The 27590-nt window shown below is 44.2% G+C and overlaps 1 protein-coding gene across 2 annotated transcripts; it reads left to right on the top strand.

Annotated features, from left to right (window-relative positions):
- Window positions 1-22527, top strand: Twsg1 (twisted gastrulation BMP signaling modulator 1). Of its 2 annotated transcripts, XM_085695827.2 has the most exons (6): window positions 1-129; window positions 1664-1760; window positions 2355-2511; window positions 14733-14832; window positions 18375-18641; window positions 21194-22527. In XM_085695827.2, the coding sequence occupies exons 3-6, from the start codon at window positions 2392-2394 to the stop codon at window positions 21373-21375; spliced, it is 669 nt and encodes a 222-aa protein (XP_085551953.1). In that variant the 5' UTR covers window positions 1-129; window positions 1664-1760; window positions 2355-2391; the 3' UTR covers window positions 21376-22527. The 2 variants fall into 2 exon arrangements, with proteins under 2 accessions (XP_085551953.1, XP_085551946.1); XM_085695820.2 differs by lacking the exon at window positions 1664-1760 and having other exon boundaries at window positions 13-129.
- Window positions 22528-27590: the final 5063 nt, after the last annotated feature.

Here is a 27590-nt window from a genome sequence, read left to right as displayed (position 1 = left end):
CAGCGAGCCGGCGCGGGTGGACGGGCAGGCGGGGAGAGGCTAAGGGGCGGGCGGGCCTGTGTGTTGGCGGCTCCGGAGCTTGCGGGAGCGACTTGGAAGCTCGGCCGCCGGGAGGAGGCCGCGGCCACGGTGAGCACGGGCGGGTGCGCGAGCGGGCGGGAGGGCGCCTCGGAGGCCAGGCCGCGGCACTTGGCGAGGGAGCGGGTGCCGGGAGGCCCTAGCGGCGGGGACAAAGGGCCGCGGTGCTCGCCGTCTCCGGGATCCCCGGGTCCGGGCGCCGGCGTTCGACACCCCTCCCTCCGAGGAACACCGGGGTCACCTGGCTCCGGGAGGGGGTCGGCGAGCGAACTTTTGTGGGAAGCCGGATGTGTCGGTGACTGCGGGGGCGCAGCAGCTGCGGGCAAGTTGCCCACAGACACGACTGGTCGGCGGGGGGAGCGAGCGAGAAAATTGGATTACTAACGGTCTCCTGCGGAATGTTTTGTGCCCGCGGTCAGGAGCACCAGGACTTTCTGTTTCAAAACTGAGTTTTACAAAGCCCCGAGTGGAGTGCCGTCCCATCATTTTCTGACCTGCAGGGTCCACCTCTTAACCCTCCTCCCTATGCAAGAATTGTAGTTTATTGTTTGGAGGGGATTTACTTTTATTATTTTTTTAAATGTAAGTGCATATCTGTGTGTGTATGCACATTTCCGTCCTGGTGCTGCTCGGGGCCAGAAGAGGGCGTTGGATCTCCCGGAGCTGAACTTACAGGCAGTTGTGAGTGTTGCCAGATATGAGTGCTGGGAACTGAACTCAGTCCTCTACAAGAGCAGCAAGTGGTCTTAAAACACCAATCTCTCTAGTCCCTTATTTTTATCTTTACTTTTAATTTATTTAATTTGGAAGTAAAGCTGCCCTGCAATTCATTATCTTCCTGCCATGTTTGCCAAATGCTGGGGCTACAGGCATGTCTCACCAGGTCCAGCTATATCTATTTTCATTGATTTTATTGGGAATTTGTGTTTTAGCCTTAAATTATATCTTGTAAGTTTTTATCTTATGAATCTTAGTGTGTGCATGTGTTGCACACCTGTGCACCTGTGCCATGGTATGTCAAAGGACAACTCTGGAGGGAGGCAGCTCTCTCCATTAGGAGTTTGAGGAATAGAATTGACCAGCCAAATGCTTTTACCCACCTAGCCGACTTGGCAGCCTCAAATTATAACCCCTGTGAAAATTTGTGTTGGTTCCCTCCCCCTTTATTTTCTATTTGTACTATAATCCCTTAGTAATGGAGGACTCTATGGTACTAACAGAAAGAATATTTTCATGTTTATCTGCAATTCTTAATGTAATTAATAATTTATTGGCATTTGTTATTGGTACATTTATTTGAATGGTTGTGGCTTCCACTTCTCTCTCTGAAGTATTTACTGACAAAATGAGATAATCATTAGGATAATTTTCATTTACAGTTTTGTTTTGATACTATCATTTTAAAATTGGAACAGACGTTATAGTTTGTGGTAGAAACCTTGCCTCATACACGTGAGGCCCTAAGTTCCACCTCCAGCAGCACCTGTATACACATACACAGAGACTTTAAAATGCATTAAAATAATACAGTATTGATTTTTTGAAGATGTGTTTTTGTTATTTTCAATTATGTGTATGTGCACAGGTGTCCCAGGAGGTCAGAGGTCTCAGCTGCTCTCCCCCTGGAGCTGAAGTTCAGATGATTGTGAGCTGCCCCAGAACTAAACTCTTCTGCGATAGCAGTACATACTCCTGACTGCTGAGCCATCCCTCTGGCCCTGAATTCAGTTCCCAGCACCCACATCTGGCAGGCCACCCAGCCTGTTAAGTCCAGCTCCGGGATACAACACTGTCTTCTGGCCTCCAGCAGCACCAGAACCGAAGTGTGCATGCACACACAGACACGCACATAATTTTTAAACAGTTCTTATATGCGTTTAAATACTGGAATTGAATTTGACTAAAGTCTAAAGTTGAGATTTGCGTAGTAGCGGTGCATTTGGCAATGCTTTCAGATTGCTGGGCGTTAGCCATGTTCCGTGTTCACTGTAATTTTTTTTTCATGCCTGTGTCGTAGTAGAAACCTAGTATTCTAGGTTTCTTTAAGGATAACCACCCAAGCCCGAAGTTTTGAATATTTAAGTAATCTTTGAGAATGATCTTCAAATGATTCCTCGAGGTTTTTGACACAAGCAACTAATTCTTGGCCTATGTTGGGATTTTCTTTTCTTTTTTCTTTCTTTCTTTTTTTTTTTTTTTTTTTTTTGCTTGTTTGATTTTGTGACCTGCCACTCGCCTTTAAGTTACAGTTTTTGTGTGTTTGGTTTTGTTTTTAGCTTCCTGGCAGTTACTGAGGGGCTTCTTTGAAGAACCATGAAGTCACACTATGCTGTGCTAACCCTAGCCTCCCTGGTGTTCCTGATGGGTCTCCCTGTGTCACGGAGCTGTAACAAAGCTCTCTGTGCCAGCGATGTGAGCAAGTGCCTCATCCAGGTAGGGTAAACGGTGCTTTTGTCGGTACTGGACACACTGTGGACAGGCAGATGCTGTGGAATAGATCAAAGCCAGAGTATATGATCTGAACTTTGGGCCAGGACCTGAGGTGCTGATCTTTAGATTTTTATCTCTATGGCTCGCTTCCATCCAACTGAGGTTGGGTTTAAGAAGTTCGATCTAGAATGTGCTATTCTGCTGTGTAAGCATGCTGCTGTACATGATGAACACGCTAGTCTCTATAATCTACCGTGCATGGTGGTGTCTTAATAACTATATTTAGAAAACTTTTAGCCTATCAATTAATAGACAAATTATTACATGTACCGTATTATTTTTTGGTTGCTGTGTACCAGATGATATCAAAACCTAGCAACCTCAGGCAAAAGTGCATCACCTCCTGAAGCTTCTGAGGTCGTGGGTCTGGGAAGCAGTGCGGCTGGGAGGTTCTGGGTCAGGCTTGCTCACAAGCTTGCGGGCTGGGATTACTGAATCTCCTTCCAGGTATTTGGAAATTATCCTTTCCAATGGAAACCAGGTGATCAGATAGTTACCTCCCGTTTTCCTGAGGCGCAAAGTGACAGTAAGTCATATTTGGTGAGGTTCATGTAGCTAGGAAATAGCTGTGGGATTTGGTCTGTTTTTGTCTCCAGAGCCCATGACTTTTTCACTCAGCATACTGGCTACCGTTCTCCATGCCGCTGTGATAGTGATGAATTACATGGCCTCTCTTCCCATCCCATCACCAGTCTTTCCTTTGGGGTGCCTGTCTTTTGTAGCCTCCATTGGAGGTGCTGGCTGTGGCCTAGGAAATGAAATAACTGTGCGCACAGGTTGAATATTCCTTATGTGAAATGTTTACACTCAACAATGTTTCATATTTGAATTTTTTTAGATATTGAAGTTTGTGTGTGTGGTGTGTTCAGGTGCCTTGGTAATGGTACCCAATCTAAAGACAAAATATGTTTATATTTCATGTATATCTTGCATTGCCTGAGGGGGATCTTGAGCAGTATTTTTAGCGTTTCTGTCAGATGTGGAATTTTCCACTTGTGATGTCATGTTAGTGGTCAGTACATTTTAGAGTTTTGAGCCTTTCAGGTTGCACATTAAGGATGAGAGCCACACAGTCTGTATTAGCTTTCTGTGTAGCGTGAGTCAGCTGACTTTGGCTGTAATTCCCACTTGAAAACACCATCTTAAGTTTTTATAGAGCAAAGGTTGTTTGTACCTATTCCTGATATTTTCCTCCTTTTCCTTAGTAATTGGAACTTTGGGTATGTTAATCTCGTACTCTGATAGAACCTTTACTTTACCTTTCAAATCAAAACATCTAACTAGAGAAAATTGTTATTAGCTGACTAACTTTTTTATGTCTTCCTTCATGTGTATATATATATTTGTGTGTGTGTGTGTGTATGTGTGTTGTAGGTGCACATGTGTGTGGTGTGTGTATGTGTATGTGTATTATAGGTACACATGTGAGTATATGTGTGTTGTAGGTGCACATGTGTATGGTGTATGTATGTGTATGTGTATTATAGGTACACATGTGAGTATATGTGTGTTGTAGGTGCACATGTGTGTGGTGTATGTATGTGTATTGGAGGTACACATATATGTGGTATGTGTATGTGTGTTGTAGGTGCACATTTGTGCATTTGTCCTTGTTTGTGTGGAGGTGTAGCATGAATTCTAATTGGTCTTAATAAATAAAACCCAGAGTCAGATACTAGGGAGTGAAAGCTGAAGGATCAGGGAAGCAGTGGGGTTAGCCACTAGAGAGACCCTTAACCTCTACCGACGCCCAGACGGAAGGGGCGATCTTCAGACTGTGTCTTCAGACCGTGCTGAGCTCCTGTCTCCTTCCGCCTTATATTCCTCTCTCTGTCCAGTCATGTCACTCCTGTTTCTACCTCCCTAGTGCTGGGATTAAAGGCCTGTGATTCCCAAGTGCTGGGATCACCTTTGTGTGAGCTCTGTTTCTCTTTTAGACAGATTCAATCTTGTGTAGCCCAGTGTGACCTTGAACTAACAGGGATCCCTCTGCCTCTGTCTCCTGACTCTGGGATTAAAGTGTGTGCCACCACTCTCTGGCCTCTAGTGGCTTTTCTCCACACTCTGATCTTCAGGCAAGTTTTATTTGTTAAAACACTAACAAAATACCACTCCATGGAGGCTAGAGGAGGATGTCAGGCATCCTGTCCCTCTCTGCCTTGTTCCATTGAGACAGGGTCTTTTACTGAACCTGGAGCTAGGCTAGTGGCCACCAAGCCCCAGGGAGCTGTCTCCACAGCCCAGGTTATTCTGAGGACGTTCTGAAGTATGTACAGAGAGAGGAACAATGAACCATTCATCCACAGTTAGAATGACAGCTGTCATTATCTTGTTTGTCTCTTCTATGCCATTTTCACCTTAGCTCTGTTGCAATTTCAGGCCAATCCCCATTTTGTTTTATCCATAATTCTAATCTGCATGTTTAATAGATAAGAACTTGTATGTGTGTATGTTTGTCTGTATATGTATATGTGCATGTGTGTCAGCCTTGAGTGTTGGTACTCAGGAGCTCCCACCCTGTTTTTAAGGCAGGGTAACTTCCTGAGACTTGAGGTTTGCTGATAGGGTAGGCTGTCCAGCCAGTAATGTCTCTGTACCCCGGTACTGGGATTGCAAGCAACCATACCCTACTTTTTACATGTATGCTACAAGTGGAACCCAGAGCCTCATGCCTGCTGAGCCAGCCCTCAGCCCTCAAGAACTTTTTAACATAGCTATTCCATCAGTATCATAATGTAAAAAGATTACCTGGCAGACCCTGAGGAGTCACTTGTGAAAACTGAAGACTAAGAAGGGATCTTATGTTGGACTGGCCTTACAAGTCACTGTGGAAGGTTAGCCTAGATAAACAGCATGTCTCTACCTCAAACCTTATCAAAAGTAAATCTCATGTGGATTAAAAGAGTTAACAGGAATCCTTCAGTCATGAGGTCTCGGCTTCAGTCATCTGCACATAAAGGCTGTGTGCAGTGGCCATGGGTGGTGATGAGTGTTTGTAATCTCAGTGCAAGAGGTGGGCACAGGAAGGTCCTGGGATTCGCTGGCAGCCACTCCATCCTAATCTGTGAGGCCCAGGGAGAGAGAGAGAGAGACCCTGCTTCAGAAACAAAGGTAGAGGACTTCTGAGGAACAGTCACCAAGGTTAACCCTAACTTCTATGCAGTGTGTACCTGTGTGTGAATACACACACACACACACACACACACACACACACACACACATACACACACACTGTTCTTTATTTAAAATACTTTAAAATTTTTTTCTTGGGGCTGGAGAAATGGCTCAGCAGTTAAGAGCATTGCCTGCTCTTCCAAAGGTCCAATTCCCAGCAATCACATGGTGGCTCACAACCATCTGAAATGAGATCTGATGGCCTCTTCTGGCCTGCAGGCAGACACACAGACAGAATATTGTATAAATAAATATTTCCCCTCTCCTCTGGATATACTCCCTTTCTGTCTTTCATTAGAAAAGAACAGGCGTTGTGTGGTGGTGGCGCACGCCTTTAATCCCAGCATTCGGGGGGCAGAGGCCAGAGGAGCTCTGTGAGTTCAAGACCAGCCTGACCTACAGAGTGAGTTTTAGGATAGGCTCCAAAGTTACAGAAAAATCCTGTCTCAAAAAAACAAAAAAAGAAAAGAAAAGAACAGGCTTCTAAGAGATGACAACCAAACATGACAAAAGAAAGTGTAATAAAGTAAAGAGAAAACTATCATATTGAAGTTGGACACAGCAACCCAATAGAGGAAAAGGGTCCCAAGAGCAGAAGGGTCGGAGACCCGCTTGTTCTCAAAGTCGGGAGTCCCATAAAATTACTAAGCTAATGGCTATCATCTACTCAGAGGACCCATTACAGACGCCTGTGCTTGCTGCTTCGGTCTCCGAGAGCTCACGTGAGCCATGGTAGGTCGATTCAGAGGGCCCTGTTCTCTTGTTCTCTATCCCCTCTGGCTCTTACCATCTTTCTTCTTCCTCCTCTTCCTCAGGCTTCCCTGATCTCTGAGGGATTTTATGGAAACCTCCAGTTTAGTCTCTCTCCATATAATGTCTGGCTGTGGGTTTCTGCATCTGTTCCCACCTACAGAGAGGAAATATCTCTGATGATTACTAGACAAGACTTTGATCTATGAGTAGAGCAGAATATCATTAGGAATCATTTTGTTGACATTATTATTATTATATCAGTGGTATTTGGTCTTGCCCTAGGTCTCTGGACTATCTAGTCTCTGGTTCATGGTTACCCAAGCAGTGTCAGGTATGAGCTCCTTCTCTGTGGAGTTGGCCTTAGATCAGATCAGACATTGTTGGCCACTCCCACAAGTTCTTTTCCACCATTGCCCTAGCCTATTTTACAGGCAGGATAGATTGTAGGCCAAAGATTTAGTGGCTGGGTTGGTGTCCTGCAAAGTAGCCTTTCTGTACCAAAAAGACTATATTCTAGTCTTTTTAGGAATATAATAGGAGCCCTATATAGGAATGAGGGCTCCATGTAGGAACCAGTTCAACTTGTCCATGTTCAATGAGTTGTGTGGGCATTGTCCTTGGCAAAGGGGCGGGGGGTGCTGTCAGTTTGTGGAGAGCAACCCTTTTTCTTAGCAACAGCCTGAGTTTTGGCAGGGGGAGTTTCCATGGGATCCCCTTGGAATCAACTTCCCTGAGTTATTGGAAGCTGCCAACAACTCAGCTGGATGTAACCTAGTCCCACCAGTGGAAAGCTCACCTGGCTTCAAGAGATGACCAGTAGAGACTCCGTATCCCCCGTTACTGGAGGTCTTCCTTGGGATCATCTTCATAGAGTCTAGGGCATTTCAGTTGCACTAGGGGAAACCAAATTTTCTTTTACAAGTGTTTATCAGTTGGAGATTGTTTCTGGGTTAGGGATGGGGGGGGCATGTATCTTCCTTCCTTCCAGCTCCAGGACCCTGTGTATGCTACCTCAGTCTCTCTGAGTTCATATGTAGAGAGATCTTGTTGATTTAGGGGGCCTTATTTTCTTAGTGTCCCGCATCCCCTCTGACTCTTGTACTCGTCCACCTCCTCTTCCTCAGGGTTCCCTGAGCCCCGAGGAGAGGGTTTTGATGAAGACATCCCAGTTAGGACTGAGTACTCTAAGGTCTCTCACTCTCTGCATAAAGTCTGGCTGAGTTTGTTCCCAACTGCTGTGGGGCGGGGAGGAGGGGGAAGAGTCTCTGTTGATGGCTGAGCAAAGCACTCATCATATGTCTTTCTGTGTCTTAGGTTACCTCACTCAGGATGATTTTTTTTTTAGTTACACCCATTTACCTGTGAATTTCATTTTTTTTTACCAGCTGAGTAATAACTCCATTATATAAATGTATCACCTTTTCTTTATCCATTCATATATTGAAGGACATTTAGGTTGTTTCCAAATTCTGGCTAGTTCTGTGCTGATCTAAAGAAAGAAAAGAGCTATTATGTGTTTGATCACATAGGGGTTTAGGCTGCCAAGCCTAGACTGGTGGCCTGAGTTCAGTCCCTGGGACCCTGGTGGAAAGAGAGGGTCAACTTCCAAAAGTTAGCCCCTCGCTCCACATAGCCACACACACGCGTGTGTGTGTGCACATACACATATGCACATAAATAAATGCAAGAAAATATTTTTAAAATAAGAATCTTCAAATGTTAACTGTGAAGTGAGAAATTCCTTGACTCAGTTCTCCTGCTCTTTTCCATTCCCTGGAGAGCCAGCTTTGCTTTGTAACTGTTTCTGTTTACTTTCTTTGGTGACTTTAGCTATATGACTAAGTAACAAGCTTTTGTTACTATTTCTTTTTCCATTTTAATTTTTTTCCAAGATAGGGTTTCTCTGTAGATAGGCCTCAAACTCACTGAGATCTGCCTGCCTCATGCATTTCTGGTGGCCACAGAGGTTTAAGGAGGAGTCAGATCCCCTGAGACTGGTCCTACAGATGGTTGTGAGCCACCACGTGGGTGCTGGTAACTGAATCCAGGTATTCTAGAAGAGCAGCCAGTAATCACCAAGCCATCCCTCCAGCCTGTGAAGATATTCTTTACGTAGCTGACTGTCCTGCATGGTTAAGAACTGCTGCAGCTTTGCTTTTCTGTGAGCGCACTGAGCTGTCTTTACAGAAGCACTTTTCTGTGGTCTGCAGAGCACAAGACACGTTGCTGTGTGGGTGATCATAGCTGTCCTCTTTAACTCACTAAGTAGCATGCGCAGAAATGACTAATAAGCTGAACTAGGAGGGTGAGTACTTTAAGAAAAAGATGTGGGGCTGGAGAGATGGCCCAACAATTAAAAGCACTTTCTGCTCTTCCAGAGGACCTGGGCTTGATTTCCAGCACCATGTGGCAGCTCACAACCAGCCCCAGGAATCTGATACTTTAATTTTTGCCTCTGTGAGCACCAGGCACACACGTGGCACATGGACATACATGTGGGCAAAATACCCATATTCATAAAATAACAAAAATTTGTAATAATTTTTTTAAAAAAAGAAAGACAAAGATATGGTCTAGGGATGTGGCTAAGTGACACAAATGTGACATCTCCAGAAGTGTCACCGAGCCACTGAGAGCTTACCTATTGTGAAAAGCTCTGGGTTCAGTCCTCAGCAGTCAGAGGAGAAAAACAAAACAACAACAACAACAAAACCAACCCAGGAAATAATGATACAGAGGTTTAAAACAAGCTGCTCCTTAAGAAACTTCGGTTTCTTCTATTGGCTTGATTTGAACAGCATCTGTCCTGCTGAGATGACGGCTGTGAGGATGCTAGGACATTTGCCTCTGTTTAGTCCTCTGTGCCTCCTGGAGTAACAGATAGAAAATTGTTTCCCTGGAAGGTCGTGGTCGTGTAAATATTTTTACCAGGATGGTCGCAAACAGTCAAGGCAGTGTGCGGTCATCCCAGCCACTCCTGCAAGTTGCTAGGCATAAGGGTGGTCCCTATATAAATGTTTATCTTTTATATAAAAAAAGATAAACATTGACTGCTCTGACTGCAAAGAAGTCTTGCTTTAAACATGAAGCAAGTGGTAGTCTTGGTGTACACCCTTGCTCGGGTGCGCTGCAGTCACCCTCTCTGAATAAAGGATGTTGTTTTGACTAGATCTTTACTGTTTTGTTGCTCTTCTTCTTCTTCTTCTTCTTCTTCTTCTTCTTCTTCTTCTTCTTCTTCTTCTTCTTCTTCTTCTTCTTCTTCTTCATCTTCTTCTTCTTCTTCTTCTTCTTCTCCTTCTCCTTCTCCTTCTCCTTCTCCTTCTCCTCCTCCTCCTCCTTCTCCTCCTCTTCCTCCTCCTCCTCCTCCTTCTCTTCCTCCTTCTTATTCTTATTCTTTTTTTTTTTTTTTTGGTTTTGAGAAAAGGTTTCTCTGTGTAGCCCTGGCTGTCCTGGCACTCTCCCTGTAGACCAGGCTGGCCTCAAACTCACAGCGATTCACCTGCCTCTGCCTCCTGAGTGCTGGGATTAATGGTGTGCACCACCATCATCTGGCTGTTTTGATACGTTTATAAAAAGAAGTTTTAGATCTGGTAAGATATTTGAGGGGGTAAGAACACCTGCCACCATGCCTGATGACCTGAATTTAATACCTGGGATACACATACACTTTCTAGATAAATGAATAATGTGATTTAAAATAAACTGTAAATAACATTTAAAATTCAGATCAATAAAAGTAAATAAATTAAAATTTGGATCACTTGTATGTCTATCATGGTCTGTTAGCTCTCCATCACTGTGACAGAATACGTCCAATAATCAGTTTCTGTAGTGTGATGGTTACTCTTCATCGTCAACTTGCTGGGTTTAGAATCACCTATTAGGAGACAAACTTCTGGGCATGTCTTTGAGCGCATTTCCAGAGAGGAAAACAGAAGGGAGACACCCCACTCGCCCTGGGTATTAGCAGTGCATCCATCCAGAAGACTAGGGGCCCAGACAGAGTAGGAGGAAAAGGAGAAAGCCAGCATGCCATGCCCTCTCCTCTGCTCAGAGGTGTTCTAGTTGCATGTCACTGTTGCCCCAGAGCTGCCTTCATGCCAACCGTACCATGGCGACCTGTGAACCAAAATGAGCCACAGCTCCTAGTCTTTCCCAAACGGTTCCACTAACAGGGACGGACCAAACATTCTGGGCCTGTGGGGGCCATTGTCATTCAAACCACCACATATCACAGTGAGGAAAATAACCAATCCACCTGGGTTACAGGTATACATACATATATACGTGTGTGTGTGTGTGTGTGTGTGTGTGTGTATGCTGTCCTGTCCTAGCTTCAGTCTGTGGCCCATCCTGTTTGGGCCTGTGGTGTGAGCATGAGATTGGAGGAGGCCTAGTAACCTCATTGTAGCAGGGAAGCAAAGAGAATTCGGAGAGTTGAAGTCCCAATAGTCCTCAAGGACATTACCCCAGTTACCTTACTTTCTAACATTGGCCCCACCCCGTAAAGGTTCCACCACTTCCAACTAGCTCCATGGGTGGGGGATGAAGCTTTCAATATATGGGCCTTTGAATAGGGGGCAGAGGGAGGTACATGTGTGTCTGTGTGTCTGCGTGTATGTGTATGTGAAGAATGGGAAAAGCTCACTGATTTGTAAGTACTTTTAGGTAATACGCAGCCATTTTTAGGATGATGTCAGCATATTTCATGAAAACACTCGAACTTCTATTTAGAGATCTGTAATGACTATTTTAGTTTACTGGCTCTCTGTTATGTAGCATTTCTCTGCACTTAATTAGCAGCCTATTTCCCTGTGAAATTAATTTAGTTGCCGGGCAGTGGTGGCACACCTCTTTAATCCCAGCACTCGGGAGGCAGAGGCAGGCAGGTCTCTGTGAGTTCAAGGTCAGCCTGGTCTACAGAGCGAGTCAGAATCATGGTGGCACCGTGAACTCAGGGTCATACTCAGAAAGTACAGGAAGCACTGTACTTTCTCCAAGACTTTCAGCGTGGACAACAGATGATGTTGCCATTAAGCAACTGAAGCCATGAAAGAATTAAGTACTGGATTTCAGTCTCTGGTCTAACTCTCAGCTGATAATACCGCCTGTACAAACAATGGTTAAGCTTGGGCAAGCACCTGTGACTGAGTTCAGTTGTCAGAGTTAAAGGTGCTTCTGCTTAAACGACTTGAAGACTTTTATCTGAGCATTGGCTGATTTTTCTCCAAGAAAGACTAATAACTAGTTATTGAAATGCTGGACAGAAACAAGCTTTATTTTTCTCATTCCAAATTGTATGAAGCAGTAATGTCTAACTCAAACCAGAGTCAAATCTTAGACACTTGTTAATTGAATGTTGTGTGCATTTTATACCTTCATTTGAAAAACGAGACTAATCCGCCCCAACTGCAGCTTGTGAGGCAGGGGTGGCGCACACAGCTCCAGGAGTGGCGCCGTGCTTAGACAGGACCGACGTAAGAGCTCTGGGGAACGCGGCCACAGAAAACACTTGGAAGCTTTGAGTCACTTTCTTTTTTGGACTTCTGTGAATGTTGTGTTTGGTTTGGTCACATGTTCCATTTGACTCAAGTTTATTCATAGTGAGGTTGGTGAAATATATAAATAGCCCAGTTGAAAGAAAATCCCACATTTTAACTCTACATTTTTTCTTTTAAAAAGTGGAGAATTTTCAAATTCATTTATGTTTTTAAAAGTGGACCAATGAAGTTTTGAAAACGATAATAAAGAACAAGGCCTCGCGGTTCACGTCTGTAATCCTGTCGCTCAGGGCAGCGTCACACAGTAACCCCTCGTTCAGATAGTAACAAGGACGCTGACAGGGTACAGGAGAGAGTAAGAGGAGAGCGAAGGCGGTTTTCTGAGTTTGACCACAGAGACGAACTGCCATGCAAGATAGTCAAAGGTGTTGATAATAGTGCATTGCTTATTGTTTATCAGGATATTATATTGCCACTGTTTTATTAGACATGCGTTGGAAGATTGGGGAGGTAGATCAGAGAGTTAAGCCTTTACCCTGTGAGCATGAGAACTGGTGTTCGGATCCCCTGGTGAGTGTGGTGTCTTGCCCGAAGTCCCAGAGTGTGGGAAGTGGAGGCAGAAGCAAGCTGACTGGTCAGATGAGCCGAGACCAAGAGCTGTGGCCCAGCAATAGATTCTGCCTCAGCATATAGGATGGACAGCAATTAAGGACGACACTTGAAGTCACTGTTAGGCCTCCCCATGCGTACACACACGTCCATGCCAAAATTTCCGTAATGGAAGTCATTGATTTAGCATAGTATATGCAAATTTGTGTAATGTAAGCTACCATTTATAAGCTGTGTGAAAGACACGATATAGTTTTTTAATATTTATTTTATGTGTATATGTGTGTTTGCCTAAGTGTGTATCTGTGCACCATGTGAGGGCAGGAGCCCACACAGGTCAGAAGAGGCATCATGTCCCTGGGAAAGAGTTACAGGTGGTTATGAACCACCATGCGCGTGCTAAGAATTGAATCCAAGTTCTCTGCAAGAACAATGAATATGGAGATATATATATATATATATATATATATATATATATATATATATATATATATATATATATGAATTTGAAAGAAACTTTATGTCTTTGGCCAAGGGCAGCTTTTGTAAAAGTAAAAACCAAGGAATCAGCATTAGGTGGATGGTCTTTAAGTACTTACACATGTGTGAATGTATGTGTATGTGTGTATGTATGCTCAGAAAGTGCACTCTTGCTCCAAAGACAGGACACGAGTTTTATGGGGGAAGAAGTTATAAAGCTTTATATAATTCTCATTTCCCTGGGCTTCCAGGGAGCTTGCTCTCACGGCGTTCTGTTCTCATGTTGTATTAGGTTTCTGCGCTGGTTCTGCTGTTTTCTTTCTGAGGCATGAGGACAGCTTGTAAGCTTCACAGAGCTATGTCACGCTCTCAGGCCTAGCTGTGCCTCCTAATGTCTGATAGCAGAACTACATCCTCAGGATACAGAATTCGACAGAATCTACACGATACATGTTTGTATGTGTTAGGTCATCAAGCATAGGTCAGCTAAGTGAGTTAGTGAGAAGCCCTCTTGATTGCAGAGGAGTCCTGGTCCGTGAAATCCCCTGAGTGGATTCAAGCTTGTCCCTGGGTTGAGTCCATAGTCTTTTTTTATCAGGATGACAGGCTTGCCTCATGGCTTCTATGTCCCTTTATTAGGAGGCCATGGCTGGGGCTGGGGTCCTTTTTCTCTGAGTTGCTCTGCTATCTTCATACACTGCAGCTGTCCTCCCAGTCCCTTTGTTCCGATGCCCTCTCAGCATCTGTTTGATGGGCTCCATTCTCTGTTATCCAGACATTCACTGCACATGCTAGCTGCTGCTAGTCCACGCCCAGCCCAGAAGATGGACTCAGTTTAAAGCCTCTCTCCCATAATTGGAGAGATCATGAAGTTACAGTCCAAAGAGAGAAGATATTTGTTACAGTCTTTATAAATAATCTTCCACGATAAGCACACTGTTTCAGTGTATCAATAAAAATCAAACTGGAAGTGATGTGTTGGAAGATGGATGCACAGCTTTACTGGCTCGGCAAGCCTTCCACTGCGGGGCTGTATCTTTATTCACCTAGTTTTTGGGGTTTGCAGTGTTGGAGATTGGACTCAGGGCCATGCTCATTAGGCAAGTGCTTTCATTACTAAGCAACATCACTGGCTCTTGCTATTTGATGTGTTCTTATTTGTTCAAGACCAGGTCTTGCTATGTAGCCCAGGCTGGCCTTGAAATTGCAATCCAATTAGCTCAGCCTCTGGAGAGCTGGAACCATATACCACCACACCAGACTCTACACTAACAACTGTAACGCATATTGGTGTTTTTGTTTTGTTTTTTTTAATGTGGGGAGCATGTCTATATGCCATGCATGCACATGGATATACCTGTGTGTCTCTGTGTCTGGTACCTGTGGAAGCCAGATTCCAAAGTAACAAATTTAAAAGGATATTGGTGTTTTGTTTTGGAAAAAAATTTATGTGTATGGGTGTTTTACCTGTGTTTCTATGTGTCTTAGGGTTTCTATTGCTGTAAGGAGACACCATGACGACAATAACTTTTTGTTGTTGAATAAAAAGTACATCAGGAATAAATTTTTATAAATGAAAATACTGTGGGTTATTCTTTTGCTCGGAGAGTTGTATCTCTAATCATTTGGAATCTGTCTTATCTCCAGGAGCTCTGCCAGTGCCGGCCGGGAGAAGGCAGCTGCCCGTGCTGTAAGGAGTGCATGCTGTGCCTCGGGGCGCTGTGGGACGAGTGCTGCGACTGTGTGGGTGAGCCACTGTGCGCTGCCTCCGACTTCAGTGTATGTGCGTCCCAGTCAGGGTCGTCACCGCCGTGCTCTGACACCATGGCCAGAACAGCTTACCACTGCAGGAGTCGGGACAGGGTCCTGGAGGCAGGAGCTGGTGCAGAGGCCGTGGAGGGGCTGCTTGCTGACTTGCCCCCCATGGCTTGCTCAGCCTACTTCTTACAGAACCCAGGACCACCAGCCCAGGGTGATAACGCCGGCAGTGATCTGGGCCCTCCTCCCCATCCGTCACCAGTCTTGCCTACAGCCTCATCTTTTGTTTTTGGTGTTTTTTTTTTGTTTGGTTTGGTTTGGTTTAGTTTTTGAGACTGTACATCCTCATCTTATTGAGGCATTTTTCTCTATTGAGGCTCCCTTCTCTCTGATGAACCTAGCTTGTATCAAATTCACATAAAACTAGCCAGCACAAAGTGTACCATATATGTAAATAAACACTGCATAAGGTAAGTATATAGAGAATTATTGTATATTATGTGTATATAATTATGTAAAAATAGTTTAAATGAAAGATTAGAAAAGAAGTGTAGGAGTGAGGAATCAATGGAGAATATTTTTAGTTTTTAATCTTTTTCATTTATTTTTATTATATGGGTGTTTTGCCTGTATGTTTGGCTGTGAACATGTTTTTTGTTTTTTTGAGACAGGGTTTCTCTGTGTAGCAGTGGCTGTCCTGACACTTACTCTGTAGGTGACACTGGCCTTGAATTCACAGAGATCCGCCTGCTTCTGCCTCCCAAATGATGGGTTTGGAGGCATGTACCAGCACCGCCCAGCTAACCAAGGCAGCTCTTGTAATGAAAAACATTTAATAGGGTGGTTTACAGTTTAGAAGTTCATTCCATTATCATCATGGTGGGACATGATCCTATTAGCTTATAGGGGCCAATTACACTAAATTTTGTGGTGGTTTGGAAGAAAATGGCCCCCAAAAAGACTGGCACTGTTAGGAGGTGTGGCCTTGTTGGAGAAAGTGTGTCACTGTGGGGGCAGGCTTTGAGGTCTTTTTCTCAGGCTTCACTCTGACAATCAGTTGACTCCCTGCTGTCTTCTGGTGAAGATGTGACACTCTCAACTCTAGTACCATGTCTACTGGCATGCCACTATGTTCCCCATCATGATGATAACAGTCTGAACCTCTCAAACTGTAAGCGAGCCACCCAAGTTATAAATGTTTTCTTTATACTAGTTGCCATGGAGACCAGATGAGGGTGTTGGGTCACCTGGGACTGCAGTTACCGATGATCCTGAGCCACTATGTAGGTGATGGGGTTGTGCCTGCGTCCCCTGCAAGAACAGCTCTTAACCACTGAGTCATCTCTCAGCCCCTCTCAGTAGTGGAAGATTTTATTGATGTTGTTGTTTTGAAATCTCTCTACCATAGTGGGGGTACAACCTCTGAGAGGGCTCAAGTTAGAGCACAGCTGTTTTCTTCTGTCTCAGCTGTGTGTGCCTTTGTGCACACTTTGTCGAACAAGCTTTCTTCTCCAACTCCCTTCAAGAAGAATTTTTCAGAATTCAGGACTGGTAGCAAAGGCCTGAGGCCTGGAGGCTGAGGCAGGAGTATCACAAATTTAAGGCATGGGTGGGCTTACAGAATGAGTTCAGTGTCTTTCTATCTCTACAAAATAAATAAGCAAATGATCAAAATAAGAAGAGAAAAGGAAAAAGAAGGGACTCTCTGTGACAGAGCACATGTGTAACATGAGACCCTGTTGAGATTACACTACCCACTGCCAAAGGGGAGAGAGAGAGAAAGAGAGAGAGAGAGAGAGAGAGAGAGAGAGAGGATACCTACAGCTTGGAAGGCTGAGGTTGGAATCTGTGGCTTCACAAGTTTGAAACCAGTGTAGGGAGAGAGGGAGGGGAGGACAAAGAAGGAAGAGAGGGTAAAAAAGGCCAGGTGGTGGTGACACACACCTTTAATCCCAGCACTCAGGAGGCAGGAGGTAGATCTCTGAAAGTTCAAGGCCAGCCTGGTCTATAGTAAGTTCTAGGACATTCTCCAAAGCTACAGACTACAGAGAAACCCTGTCTTGTAAAACAAAAACAAACAAGCAAAAAAAAAAAAAAAAAAACCAGAAAAAAAGGAAGTGGGGGGATAGAGGAGAGCCGGCAGGTGCATGTCCAAGGATTAAGTCCGCACTGCCAACTCATAAGTCCAACTCATCAGTATTACTGGATCGGTGACCCCGGTTTTGTGAACATGTAAGACAGAACAAAGTTTCCTTGTGATGTTTTCATGCATGTATGTAATACATTTTTATCATACTTAGCACCTCTGACGTAGTCTCTTGTTCTCCGCTCCTACTGCTCCTCTCCTGACTTAGCCCTTTTGTGTCTTTGTCCTTTTTAAACAAGGTCTCACTGTGTAGACCAGCATGATCTGGGGCTCACGATCTGGGGCTCACTGTGTAATAGGCCAGCTTGGAATTCAGAGATCCATCTGCCTCTGCCTCTGCCTCTGCCTCACAAATGCCGGGATCCAAGGTATACACCACCACTCCCAACCTTTATGGCTTTAAAAAAAGAAATTTTACATTTCCATTTGAGGGAGATGAAGAAGGTACATCACACACCATTCTTTAAAAGGTGTACTAGAGGGCCAATGAAATAAGACAGGGCAGACGAGGGAAGAACATGGGTTGGAGAAGGAGTAGCGCCAACTGAGAGGTCAGTTAAGTGCTGTTGACAAACCCCATGCTGGTGACCTTGGAGACAGCAGGCTGAGGCCAAGAGGAAGGAGAAACTGGGCCTTCAGACTTTCAAATATGTATTTGAGAAGCATAATATTTTCTCAAAAAAAAAAATCTTGATGCTTTGTTCTGTGCCCAATAATCCTAAGCTTAGTACCATAGAGGCACGTGTGTATCAGGCTACTAAAGCACTCCACAGATGTGGGACCAGCTTAGATGTCTGTGCACAGATCAGGGGACAAAGAAGTTGCAGTACCTGTATACAGTGGGCGTGAAATCCCTTTAGCAGCCATAAATTGCTTTAGTTTATCCTTGTCCTAGGTGATTTCATTTATTTCTTCACTTTAAAGGTGAGTTTGCTGGACTTTACAGGCTTGACTCTAATGACTTGAAATGCATCATTCCAACTGACCGGTGGTGGCAAGTGCTGTAATCCCAGCATGTGGGAGACTGAGACAGGAGGATGGCCAAAAACATGAGGCCAACTTGGGCTATATAATGAGTTCAAGGCAAGCCTGCATCTGTGTCAGAACATCCATATACACACACACAACTGTGCATGTGCATTCCTGGCTCACTGTATTTGTACTGCCAAAGCCCTGGAATCACACTCCAGAGTCCTGTGAGTTTGCTTGGTGGGTGGCTCCCATTACTTTTTGTCCTTTCAGGGGAAAACGTCTGGGGAACATGTATGCGTAACGCTAGAAATCCCGGTGTTAGCACACAGAGCCTTGCTTCCGGGCCGTTAGCAGAACCCCAAATCGTTACAACCAGTGAGGAAAGTAAACTTCTGTTCCCTTTGTCTCCCCAGGCATGTGTAACCCTCGGAATTACAGCGACACACCTCCCACCTCAAAGAGCACAGTGGAGGAGCTGCATGAGCCCATCCCCTCCCTGTTCAGGGCGCTCACGGAGGGGGACACCCAGCTGAACTGGAACATCGTCTCCTTCCCTGTGGCAGAGGAGCTCTCACACCATGAAAATTTAGTTTCCTTTTTAGAAACTGTGAACCAGCCACACCACCAAAATGTGTCTGTTCCCAGCAACAATGTTCATGCCCCTTATCCCAGCGACAAAGGTACCTATCCACCCTGTGGTCTGCCCTGCGGTCCGTGACACATACGTCAGGTTATCTTTTGGAGCATCTTTTAAGTTTGAATTTGTGTAGTCTTAAATGGTAAATGAGGAGACACATCAGCATGAAGGCTGTGTTGGAAAATGAGTAACTTCCTAGTTCTGCTTTTATTTGAATGAGATATTAACTGTTCTTTATTCCATGGCATCTGTGCTTGGTGTCAGGTGACTCTCGAGGTTCCTCATAAGTTAGGTGTTTGCAAATGATGCATTGGTGCTACAAATGATGCCAAGGTCATCAGCTAATTTATTTTTGTTTTGTTATTATGTGTGTATGTGCTTCTGAGTGTGAGCACACACACCGTCACACTTGTGGGTTCTGGGATGAAATCAGGTTGGGTTTATACAGGATGGGTTTTTCCTTCTTTCTGCCTGTCAGTTACAATTCTATGGACAAATTGGTATCATGGACATCTCATTTACAGATATAAACTGTCCCACCCCGTTCTCTGCGGGGATGTGATTGTGGATCACCATCTGAGAACCTTAGCAAAGAACATTTACTAGTGAGAATAGAACATATTATAATTGTGGAGTATAGAGAGCTTATAGCTATGACAAAGTCTTAATGTTTTCAGTTCAGTTTACAGCAGAAGAATAAGGCATTTGTGAAATACAATTGATATGGCTTTTGTTTTAGTTTTTTTATGCCAGGGTCTAAGATGTAGACCAGGGTGGCCTTGAACCTGTGGCAGTCCTCTCTGGGACTACAGCTGTGCATACCATGCCTGGCTTGCAGCTGAATCTTAAAGCATTAAATGAAGTGTGTGCAAACACTGTTATGTGAACTCTGTTTCTAACCAGTCTCTTTATTATGCCTTCCATTGTAATCTGATGAAGATAAAATGGGACTTTGCATGTTAACAATAAAAGCTAAATGGTTTTGTTAAATGACAGCATGAATTCTTACCTCCTTTCAGGTTAGATTGCTTTGTAAATCAAATGCTAGGCTTTGGGAAAGATTGGAAATGTAGAACTTGATGCTTTGCTATTTTCTCATATTGAAATATAATGACCATCATAAATATGTATTATTCATAAGTTCTGCTCAGTAATGTCTTAGATTCATGACAGTGGTAGACAGAAGTCAGCTTCTGGAAACCTTGGTGCCTCTTCCTCTTCCTTACCAGGAGACCCTCAATTTTACAGACCCTTGCAGTTTGGTTTGAACTGATAGGTTTACTTTTTACCTAGCTCTTTGGACTTTTTGGACTCTTGAGTCTGCAATGGCTAGCCCATGGGAGGAACTTAGTAAATATACACTGGATAAAGTATGAGATGAATTTAATAGGGCCTAGTCAGTCGGTGTTTGAGTGTCGCAAATGTCGCTCACTGTCAGTCCTTCTGCTCGACTGTTTCGGTGTCTCACCACTTCCCAGCTTTCTTCATTGCTAGTAAACAAGAATTGTTTATTATAATTGTGCATATATGATAAGGACACACATTGTGTGAGGCTCTGTGGGGTGGGCTCTAGGGATCAAACAAGGCTTGCATGGCAAGTACTTTACCCACTATTTTTTTCTTTGTTTCTTTCTTTGACACGGTTTAATGTGTGTTAGAATTCACTGTGTAGCCCAGGGTAGCCTTGAACTCATGATCCTTCCGCCCCAGCTCCCAAATATTGGGATAGCATGTATGTGCCACTGCTCCTGGGCCTTTGCTCTGTTCCCATGGATACTCCAAGGCTTTTGTCCTTCAAGGCCTAGAAGCTTTGCTTTTTATTCCCCTTAACACAAGTCCAGTGTTTTCTACTAGGCCTTCTCTCTATTCGTTAGAGGTCTTAAAAAGATAACTTAGTGCCAGCCAGACAAGGTGGCACATGCGTGTGATCCCAGGAGCAGATGGCTACAGCAGGAGCAAGTGTCTTGAGCAGTCTTGACTGCATAAGCAAGAGACCCTGTCTCCAAAACAGCCACAGCCTGCTCTTCCTACCTCAGGGGAAACCAAAACCCTTAACCTCTGATCATCCACTCTCCCTTAATGCTCTGTGAATGGTTTTCATTGTCTTTGATTTGTTTGTGTTCTGTTAGATCTCAGCTAAGAAGCCGCATGGGATTAACAATTTGTAGAGTAAAAAAACTCCATTCTGTGGGAGAGCAGAGTAGGCGATCTTGTTAGTGACATCTGCTTGCTAGTGTGTATTGATCACTTTGCGCTGTTTGGATTGCTTGCTTCAGTACAAATTCCCAGTACGACCTTAGGACAGTATTTTTCAATCTTGCCTGGACTAAAGAAGTATGTCTTCAGAGAAACGTCAGTTTAGGAAGCTGTCTTGTTGCTTCAAAGATGGTTGTTGGCCAGATAATCTAACCTTCATGTCTTTGCCTTCTGTGTCTGAAGAGCTGTCAACACAGTTAGCAAATGAAGGTCTTTTTCCCCTCATTCTCGTCATGTGCTGATCAGCAATAAGAACTAAGCGAACAGCTGCTAGTGTGATTTAACTGAGTGGCGGGATCTTCTCGCTTGTGCTGAAGTCTGCATTTTCTTCCTTTTCAGAGCACATGTGCACTGTGGTTTACTTTGATGACTGCATGTCCATACATCAGTGTAAAATATCCTGTGAGTCCATGGGAGCATCCAAATACCGCTGGTTTCATAACGCCTGCTGTGAGTGCATCGGTCCAGAGTGTATCGACTATGGCAGTAAGACTGTCAAGTGTATGAACTGCATGTTCTAAAGAAGGAGAAGGAATGCAAACCAAAGCAATTTAGTTACTAGGAGGACATGGAAATTACTCAGTAAGTCATGAAGTGTGCAGAAGTCATGAGTCAAGTATGCTAAGAACATGCTAAATTATGTTATTGTAACTGTACCTTTTCTGTTTGTTGCCTGGTAGTGTATGTCTTTTCCATGGGAACAGTAGAACTCTAGTCCTCTGAGAATCGGGTCCAGAGGAGTTGTGGAAGAGCTGTAGTTGTGACAGAAGGCCTGGTGCCTGTGGTTTTGAAAGTGGTAGAGAAGACGGGTACCAGGAGCTGCGGCTTTCTCCTGCCAGTCTCAAGTCCACCAGGTCTCTGTCCTTATGCCTCTCCTAACCGTGCCTTGGATTGCTTATCTGTTTTATATAAAGAGAGTAAACATTGCAGTATAGAATTCTAACAGCTCACATTCAAGCCACTGTAAAAGTTTAATTTCAAACCATCTTACATTGGTTTTAGAAAGTAAATATTTGCTATATTTTACAACAGAAAACTTTTCCCTAGGGCCAGTGAGCTGACTCTTGGTAAAAAGTGTTTGCTGCCATGCCTAATGACCTGAGCTTGATCCCTAGCCTGAGAGCCCGAACAGTGGAAGGAGAGAACCAGCTGACCTCCATACATGCACAGTGACACGCATGCATGTGCCCTTGTGTGTGCGCGCGAGCACACACACACACACACACACACACACACACACACAGAAAGTAAATGTTTAAAAGAACTTTAAACCTCTCATGTGGTGAGATCTGTCCTACGGCACTCATGCCAACAGTGACTTAGCCATGGTCTTGCTCCCGACCCACAGTGCTGATGGGTTTGATGTATAGGCAGTTGAATCCTCTCTGCCAAGAATTGCAGCACACCCTTGAAACTCCACTAAACGCACTGTGAGGATCTGGGTGCAGAAGCCAGGAAAAGAGCAGCCAGGCTGTATGTAGGTCATGTGATGCCACATCAGGCACCAGGAAGCAGCTGTCCTTTTCCTGCTGCACGAAAGAGGTGAGAGTGAGGTGCACCAGGAGAAGGGTCGGGCTCGGCACCAGCAAACCAGCCAGCTTCTCCAGCACACAGAGCCGCAGGCTTGATACCAGCAAACCAGCCAGCTTCTCCAGCACACAGAGCCGCAGGCTTGATACCAGCAAACCAGCCAGCTTCTCCAGCACACAGAGCCGCAGGCTTGATACCAGCAAACCAGCCAGCTTCTCCAGCACATGAGGTTGCAGAGGGTTGAAGAGGAATTTACAGACGTGAACAGAGAAGGGCGAGATTGTTGGGAACTCTTATAAAACCATTTGTAGTCACTGTTTTTGTTACTTTGTAATGTCTGTATTTGTTTCTGGATATCTGAATCTAATATTCTTATTAAATAAGCATCATATTTTGGAAGCTGTATTTCTGAAAGTAGAAGGGGAAATCTGTTTAATATGTTTATTCCTAGCATATTACAGAATTATCTAATTAGCTTCTTATGTAGTGTTTCCCTAGAGACAAGCTGAAATACTACATACCTTTCATAGAAATAAAATCCTCACTTTCAAGCATGAATCTAAAACAAATATTTAAAATATACAGGCTTGTTTTAATGAAATTGCTATTTTTGCTAGTGCGGATCTGAATTAAAAGTAACTTTTTAGAAATACTCTTTGTATGTCTATATATTTTAGTACATAAAATAGAAAATGCTCTTAAACACATTTTGCATTCTTATTTGAATAGTAGTTAGATACAAGATTGTGATATTACGGCTACCCACTATAAAATCTGTTCTTTCCCATAGCTGAAGAATAGTCAAGGTCCTCAGCCTTCTAACATCACGGTGTCCTCTCTCACTCTCACAGCAGTGCCTCTGTTTCAGCCTTGGGAACATCTTAGCTCCTTTCGTAACTCCGACACCGCCCGGGGTTTTGAAGGACTGCAGCTTGCTGCTCCATTTCATCTTCCTAATTGTCAAGAAATTCATGCCTGTGAATGGGAATGCTTTGATGGTTGCAGGCAGTTTGCCTTCAAGTTTTCTTTTTTTGTTTGTTTGTTGTTTTTGTTTTGTTTTGAAACAGGGTCTCTATGCAGCCCTGGCTGGCCTGGAACTTGCTACACAGACCAGACTGACTATCCTCATATTTTTTAATGGTGGCCACAAGCATTGTTAACATATATCGTTACCTTTTTTTTAATCTTTTTGTTATCACATTTTAAAATGTCGTATGTCTTTTTTACCCCATACATTTCTCTGCGAACAGTTTCTTAAACCAATTGCTTTACTGTTTTTTATTGCCCTGTTTTTCCCATTAGAATTGATCCCACAGATAAGTTTTATGTTCCTATTTTGTGTATTTCTCCTGATTTGCCAAGGCCTTGAGGAAAAAGCAGCATTCGGCCGACAGGTTTTAGTTTTAGAGCCGGGGGGTCGTGCACACTCTTGTGGTCCCACACTTGAGAGGCTGAACAAGGGGACTTCAGGATCACAGGACACACAGCAAGACACTGTCTCAGAGCAGCAAAGAATGAAATTAAACATTTAAGAAGCTAATAGCCTCGCTAGTACCTTCTACACCATTGTAGCATGTTCACTTCCGTATTGAAAATTTGGTAATAGTTTGTTTCTTTTTATAGTTTCTATAGTTTGCCTTTATTATAGCCAGATCAGAAAACACTAGATTTTAAGGGCTGGGTTGAAGCCCAGTGATGGAACTCTTGCTTATCATGGGTGTAGCCCTGGGTTTCCTCCTGGGTACCAACAAGAAACAAAACACTAGGTTGTGAATCAGAGGGTATTATTAAATCCATACATACACACACTTTCCTGTAGCAAGACATGGGCTTATGGGCAGGTTTTTGTCTTGAGTTTCTCCCATAACATTTAATTATGACTGTAACTATTTGTAATTATGGTACAAAAGCAAAGTGGTGATTCAAGTAAAATGTGGTGTTTGTTTACACAGATGCTGTGAAAGGGGTCTTCACACCAAAGGAAAACTTTTTGGTTTTTCAAGACAGGGTTTCTCTGTATAGCCTTAACTGTCCTAGAACTCACTCTGTAGACCAGGCTGGCCTCAAACTCACAAAGATCCACCATCTCTCCCTTCCAAATACTGGAATTAAAGGCGTGTGCCACCACTGCCTGGCCAAAGTATAAGTTCTAAAGTTTCAGAAAATAGGATTGTCATTAGGATATTTGAACAAGTATTTGTAAATCAAAAAACCTTCAAAATAGAGAAACTAAAGCTTCTCTGGAAAACAAGGTTTCTGTTAGAACTGGGCACAGTTGGAAGGTTTGTACTTAGCGTCTTTCAAGACTTTAAATTCTTTTGTTCATTCCCAAGAGTCTGTTTCTTGCGTTTGGCATGATCTACAACATATGTAATAGTGTATATTCTCATTGGTTGTCTCTGTAATCAAAAAAGTATTTTAATAAAAAATAGAAATGAACCTGAATCGTGTTTTATGAACTTAAGCAGAGAAAGCTGAATGTGCCATTCTGTCTAGTGATGCTAACCTTCTTTGCCGAATGTGCCCTTCTCTCTAGTGATGCTAACCTTCTTTGTCAAAGGTCCCCAGAGTTGCTGGAACTAATGCTCCTGCACTCAGCCTCTGCGGGGTCCTGGCACCAGCTGCTTTACAAGAGTAATGTAGCATGTAGATCTGACGTCAGGCCGTGTGCCTCAGATGCCCCAGTTGAGCTGTGAATGTGGTAGATGTGATGTCGTACTGCAGTGTCTGAGACTGGACCAACCAGAGGGGACAGAGGAAAGAGGTGTAGGAAGTCACTTCCTAGCTGTCCCACAGCAATGCGCACAGGTCAGTGTGACTGTGTGACCTGGACAGAGGGGCAATGAGCTATGCTGTCACAGTGTCTCACTGTTTTGTTGCTGTACGACACCATGACCAAGGCAACTGAGAAAGCCCTTAAGCGAGGGCCTGCTCACAGTTGCGAGGTTAGTCCAGGCTTACCATGGCGGGGCTGTGGCTTCAGTAGGCAGGTGCTCTGGAGCAGTAGCTGAGGGTTGATCCGCAGGCAAGTGTAACAGGCTCCCAGAGCCTAGCACAACTGACGCCATGATAGAAAGACCACTCAGGCCTTGAAGCCCAGCCCATGGACAGCACCACCTGCCATAAAAGAAGCAAAGGCGGAGTCAGCAGTTCCAGGATGTGGTTTGAGAAGTCCTTACGTCTACTAACCCTGCAGATCTGCTTCTATAGTTCCACTTCTTGTTAATTGAAACGTGCCAACCAGAATATGGGTTTTTGTGCATAAGAACCTAAGAACTGTAAAGCTCAGGGTTATATATTTTGGGCAAATTTCCTGTGTGACTGCAGTCCAAAAACACTATTATCTGGCTTAAGAGTGTCCAAGTGGCAGCCTCTGCTAGCCTTACCCTACAACAGTGTAGGCAGCATGACGGAGACACCTGAGCGGCCTTGCAGAAACCTTAAAGCCCACCCCCAGTGACACGCCTCCTCCATCAAAACCACACCTCCTAATCCTTCCTAAACAGTCCCAACTGGGAACCAAATATTCAAATACAGGAGCCTATGGAGGCCATTCTCATTCAAACCACCACACATAGGAAAATAGTTGTGGACTAGGGTAAGATGTCATACAGATGAGAGAAGATGGGGCTAAGGATCTTGGATGGTAGAGGTTCAAGAAAAGACAGATTCGTTGGGAAAGTCACTGCAGTGGCGGACAGTCCTGCAGAGGATGGAACTGAGATGCAGAGCTGGAGGCCACACCCTAAGCCCAAAGCTCAGGCATCCAGGTGACAGCCAGGTGCACCTGCCCCATCCAGCAGCCTTTAAAAGTTACCTTTTTAAACCACGTGTGGTGATGCACACCTTCAATCCCAGCACTGTCGAGACAAGAGGATCTCTGCTCTCTGTGAGTTCAATGCCAGCATGGTCCATGATAGACAGGACAATGGGGAGAGACCCTTCTTCAAAAAATATATGCATTTTTAAATTGGTACATAGTTGTATCAATTGTGCATATTTGTGGGACACAGCATGACCTTTCAGGACTTGTATACAGTGTGTAATGATCACGCACACATCTGTCATCTTAGTGTTTCTTTGTGTTAGGAACTTTAAAAAAACAAACAACAACAACAACAAAAAAAAACAGGCTAGAGAGATGACTCAGAGGTTAAGAGCACTGGCTGCTCTTCCAGAGGTCCTGAGTTCAATTCTAAACAACCATGATGGCTCACAACCATCTATAATGGGATCTGGTGCCCTTTTCTGGTGTGTAGGTGCACATGTAGGCAGAATACTGTATACATAATAAATCTTTAAAAAAAACCCTACTATTTTTATAAATTGTATTCTTTTTTATTTTATGTACATTGGTATTTTGCCTGCATATATGCCTATGTGAGGGTGTCAGATCTTGGAGTTACAGACAGTTATGAGCTGCCCTGTAGGTGCTGGGAATTGAACCCAGGTCCTCTGGAAGAACAGTCAATGCTCTTAACCACTGAGCCATCTCTTGAGCCCCTATAAATTGTATTAATTCTTGACGGCCTTAGTTGCCCTGCTGTGCTATGAAGACCAGAAGTTAGCCCCACCCTCCTGCACCCTGCACACATTGCCACACCTCTCAGGCTTCTGACCCTCGTGTGGCCACTCTCCACTCTCCTACTTCCTGTGACAGGCAGGACTTGTCTTCTGAGCCCAGCTCACGTGACATAGTGTTCCCTTGCTCCCACGGAACTGCAGAATTCAACTCTTTATGTGGTTAAGTAGCACTGAGTATGTATACTCCTGTATCCATTCACCCATTGAGCTGTTTGGGGACCGGTCAGCCTGGTAAGGGAGATGTCCTAAGGAATTGTGGGTCTTCAACATTTCAATTTTTTTCTAAGCAATTAAAAAGTGAACTCAAGCTGGGCGGTGGTGGCACGTGTCTTTAATCCAGCACTCGGAGGCAGAGGCAGGTGGATTTCTGTGAGTTTGAGGCCAGCCTGGTCTACAGAGCAAGCTCCAGGGCAGCCAGGGTTGTTACACAGAGAAACCCTACTTTGAAAAAAACAAAAACAAAAGGTAAATTCATTTTACCCAGTGTTAGTGAAAAAATATAGGAGGCCATTGTTTTAGCCTAAGTCTCTGCACCAACAAAGCGAAATAGTTTCTCATACCCCAACCCCCAGAATCAAACTTCAGGGAAGGTGGCCGGTCCCTGACAGACCCGTTTTTCTTG

The sequence above is a fragment of the Myodes glareolus genome, chromosome 1, assembly GCF_982192425.1.
Source record: "Myodes glareolus chromosome 1, mMyoGla1.1, whole genome shotgun sequence".
Taxonomy (NCBI): Eukaryota; Metazoa; Chordata; class Mammalia; order Rodentia; family Cricetidae; genus Myodes; species Myodes glareolus.
The sequence above is the reverse complement of the archived record's forward strand: the minus strand, read 5'-3'. Positions and strand labels throughout refer to the sequence as shown.

Coding starts and splice junctions, on each gene's coding strand:
- Twsg1 (XM_085695827.2), top strand. CDS start 2,392: ATGAAGTCACACTATGCTGTGCTAACCCTAGCCTCCCTGGTGTTCCTG. Junction 2,512..14,732: donor TGAGCAAGTGCCTCATCCAG/GTAGGGTAAACG, acceptor TCTTATCTCCAG/GAGCTCTGCCAGTGCCGGCC. Junction 18,642..21,193: donor CCCTTATCCCAGCGACAAAG/GTACCTATCCAC, acceptor CTTCCTTTTCAG/AGCACATGTGCACTGTGGTT.